Genomic DNA, 3,974 nt, shown 5'->3' on the forward strand with positions numbered 1-3,974 from the left:
AGTGCTAATACTAGTTATAGAGAATAAGCAAATTAGGAGATCATAGCATTAAAAAGCTAATTTGATCTCTCAATTATTCCAATATCCGTTAAGGAAGGGTAAAAACATTTGTATTAATATATAGTTACAAGCACTTAAATACAGATTAATATACAAATATTTGACTGAATTACAAACAAACAGTTTTACTGATAAAACAAATAAAAAAGAAGAAAACGTAGAAAGATTTCTCATTCCCCCGACATAAATAACGAATCACTCTCCATTGTTGTGTTCCTCGCCAGCTTCATTACCATAGAAATTCTCGGGCCTATGATAGGTTCTTTCATGATCCCTGGCCCTGAACCAACAATCATGGACCGGGCCACTTTCATTAGGACTGAGATTCTCGGGCCTATGATATGTTCTCTCATGATCCCTGGCCCTGGCCCTGAACCAGCAGTCATGGGCCGGGCCATCTTCATTAGGACTGCAATTCTCGGGCCTGCGATAAGCCTTCTCAAGCTCCCGGGCCTTGACACAACCAGAATGGACCCACTCACATATTCTCGGAACTTTGTAGTTTTGGGCAACATAAACTCCACAAAGAGAGCCCAAAACGAATGTAAAGCCTCTTCCAAAGCCCATTTTTTTATTTTTAAAAATTAACCAAAGTTTTTTCAGTTGTCTATGTGACTTTTACTGGTTATAAATGGAGCTTATATACACCTGCAATTGCTTCAAAATTGTATATCTTGTCTTCCAAGTTATTTTTCTTAAATCTTATTAAACTATTGTCCATAGTATAGTGGCACTCATAACCCCTTCTCCAAGTATCTTAAAGAAGTGAATTGTTTGACTTTTCAACATATGATAAGAAATGGACTGAAGCCCCCGTGATAATGAGGTTGAGTTTGAAAAGTTTACATCAATATTTTGCAGAATTTTATTTTATTTTATGCTTTTTTAAAATTAAAATTATAATTAAAAATACTTCATTTATTTCTACTTTGTGGCCGGTGGATTTGTAAGCATTATTTTATTTTATTCATGTGTCCAGACAACATTGGAAAACCAAAAATAAGCATTAGCAACAGTAATTAATTTATAGACATTAGTAAAAAAAGTTAGAAATTAAATCTGTAATGTATGTTAGTATAGAACATTAGGGAGTACTAAATATTAGAGAAATGACACAATGGCACAGTTGAAAAACAATAATCATTTTGAGGTCATAGGAGCAATGAAATCCTTATAACAATATCAAATTACAGATGATTGAAAAAAAATAAGGAAGAAGGTACAGCTACAGGATTCGAACCCAGGATACCTGAGTTGTAGTGCATTAGCAGGCTCCGTTCAACCAGTAGAGCAACAAAATCCTCAAGATAACGAGTGCCATTTAATATTTATAACTATTATCTTGAAGGCATTTCTAAATGCACGTACACAATATTTTCCGAGATGGCGGTGCTAGGGCACCCCAACCCAGGATGTAGGTCTAACTCTATACTTATTCCCTTTTTTTCTTTTTCTTTTAAGGGTTAGATAAGTTTGAGTTAGGAAAAAAGTAGAGAGAAGAGCCCGGTAAGAATCGAACCTTAAGATAACATCCCTAGCTATTACTCGAATACTTTTGCCTTCTTATTAACCAATTCCAAATGAATGAGGCAAAAAAAATGAAGGTGGTCACATTATATCACATTGGCGATGGGGCAAGACATATATATTGGAATCTAAACACAAGATGATTTATAAGCTTTACTCTAGCTTGTAGCGTAATAGCATTCTCGATAATTTTTGCCAGCAAAACTTCTCTACATTGAATCGCTTTAGAGAACACACAATAGTAGCAGTAGCTAGCGACTAAATTTCTATCATGTGAAGTACAAATGATTTCACTGTCATCCACAAATTAACAAGTCAAATTGAGAGAAAATTCCAAAGAAAGGTGGTTGTTCTATGGAGCTGGAAGTAACCCTACATTCACATGGCTATGGTTAGCCAAAAATGACCAAACAACCTATAATTGTGAATTTCATTCACTTCCAATTCTTTCCTTATCTTCAATTCATAAAAATATCCATAGAACCAGAACTCATGACCACTAATCAGGATGGCCAATCCTACAAGTTGAATTCTATAAATTCCCAAGTGAACCTAAAGCCGGTACACAAATATTTCTTCAAAATATTTGTACAGGCTAAGCTAGTAACTACTCAAAAATGATTGGTTCTAAGGCATTTTCTGTTTTTATTTTGTTGAATGTAATACTAGTGTTTTTCACTTGTGTTTCATCTCATAATGTACCATGCCCTCCAACTCCAAAGAGTAAGCCAGTGACTACATCCCCAACAAAAGCCCCAGCTAAGTGTCCCAAAGATACACTAAAATTTGGTGTGTGTGGAGATTGGCTAGGGCTGATTCATGAGGTAATTGGGGCAAAACCAAGTAGTCAATGTTGTGCTCTTTTGGAAGGGATAGCAGATGTTGAAGCTGCTTTGTGTTTATGCACTGCCATTAAGGTCAATGCTTTGGGGGCCCTTAACCTCAAAATTCCCATTGCTATCAGTTTGGTTCTTAATTCTTGTGGAAAGAAAGTGCCTAAAGGCTTTAAATGTGCTTGACGGTTTAAAGTGGCGTACCCAGAATTTTAGGCAAATGTCAGTCTATTGTTGCAATTCAGCTTGTAAATGGGTTCGGATCTAGCATCAATATAATTATGTTGTTCTTGTGGCTTTACTTTCTGTCTTAAAATGTTATTTACTTGGTATTTTTTCCAAGCAATATCAGTCTAACGCATATATAAATATCCTTTGAATTAAACATATGAAGAATGCTTTTCATGAAACGACGTCAGATAACTGATGCAGTTTCATTTATGGATCCTGGTATCTCAACATAGCGGAGATATTGGGTAAGACTGTGTACAATAGACCCTTGTGGTCCGGTCCTTCTCGGGCCCCGCGCATAGCGGGAACTTAGTGCACCGAATTGCTTTTTTATCTTGGTATCTGAAGAGCTAGAAACAACAATTCATTAAAGAGAAAAGAGAAAGCCAGAGATAAACACGGAAAATATACTCTTAAAACTATGTAAAGGGGAAAAAAAAAATACAAGCAAAACAGGTAAAATTATATTAACATGTAAAAAGTTATTTAAACTGTATAAGTTAAAATTCTTATTCAGAACAAATGCATAAGCGATCGATCGCTCTGCTTCTCCAACCCGCATAAGATGTTATCCTTCGTCTTTTTATTCAAGATAATCAGAGTTACGAACTACTCTGACATGTGACAACATTTTGATGGCATTGACTTGAAAATGGTAGTGGAATAAGTGTCTGCACCATTCGCCTGGACATATCAGCAGAAAAAAATGCACCATTCCGCATAGAGCAAATTGAATAAGAAAACACTTCACTGGTTAACAACTATGCAACAATTCATGTTTAAGAGCACATTCTGCCCGCTGTTAATCGAATTAACACACGAAAAGTGATGTCGACACAAATATACGAGGATGTTTGCTAAGGATATGCTCTCAACGTACAGTACTTTGTGTTTAACCCAAAAAATAGTTTTCAAGGTCAAAGCAATAATTTTATATGACGGGCCACAAGCAAGCGATTCAATCCGAAAGATATAAAATTTCGTTAATACAACGTGATAGAGAAGTGAGAAATAAATTCAGTGACAAATAATATAATAAAAATAAAGCAGAAAAGAAAGAATTCTTATTGAATGATCCTTGATAGGATAATGAGCCGAACATAGCTTGAAAGGCCGAACTACGGCTAACTTGAGAGCAATATGCTATAAATTACAATGTATAGAATTGTAGAGAAGAAAATTAGATTCCCCTGATAGTGATAAAAGTATGTCTATTTATAGGGCTAAATCTAAATAACTAGTCTCCTTGAATTATGGGTCCATTATGAGCATTTACTCAGTCCATCCATTACTTTTGGAAGATTTGTAACAGCTGTGTAAGTG

General features: G+C 35.4%; 1 protein-coding gene across 1 annotated transcript; it reads left to right on the forward strand.

Annotated features, from left to right (window-relative positions):
- The first annotated feature begins 2,129 nt into the window (after positions 1–2,129).
- On the forward strand, positions 2,130–2,721 carry LOC104250054 (putative lipid-binding protein At4g00165). The gene has a single exon (XM_009806587.2). The coding sequence runs from the start codon at positions 2,205–2,207 to the stop codon at positions 2,604–2,606; it is 402 nt and encodes a 133-aa protein (XP_009804889.1). The 5' UTR covers positions 2,130–2,204; the 3' UTR covers positions 2,607–2,721.
- Positions 2,722–3,974: the final 1,253 nt, after the last annotated feature.

Source organism: Nicotiana sylvestris, chromosome 1 (genome assembly GCF_000393655.2).
Source record: "Nicotiana sylvestris chromosome 1, ASM39365v2, whole genome shotgun sequence".
In the NCBI taxonomy this organism is placed as follows: domain Eukaryota; kingdom Viridiplantae; phylum Streptophyta; class Magnoliopsida; order Solanales; family Solanaceae; genus Nicotiana; species Nicotiana sylvestris.

Bases quoted from the DNA above. Each gene is read 5' to 3' on its own strand.
- LOC104250054 (XM_009806587.2), top strand. From the start codon at position 2,205: ATGATTGGTTCTAAGGCATTTTCTGTTTTTATTTTGTTGAATGTAATA.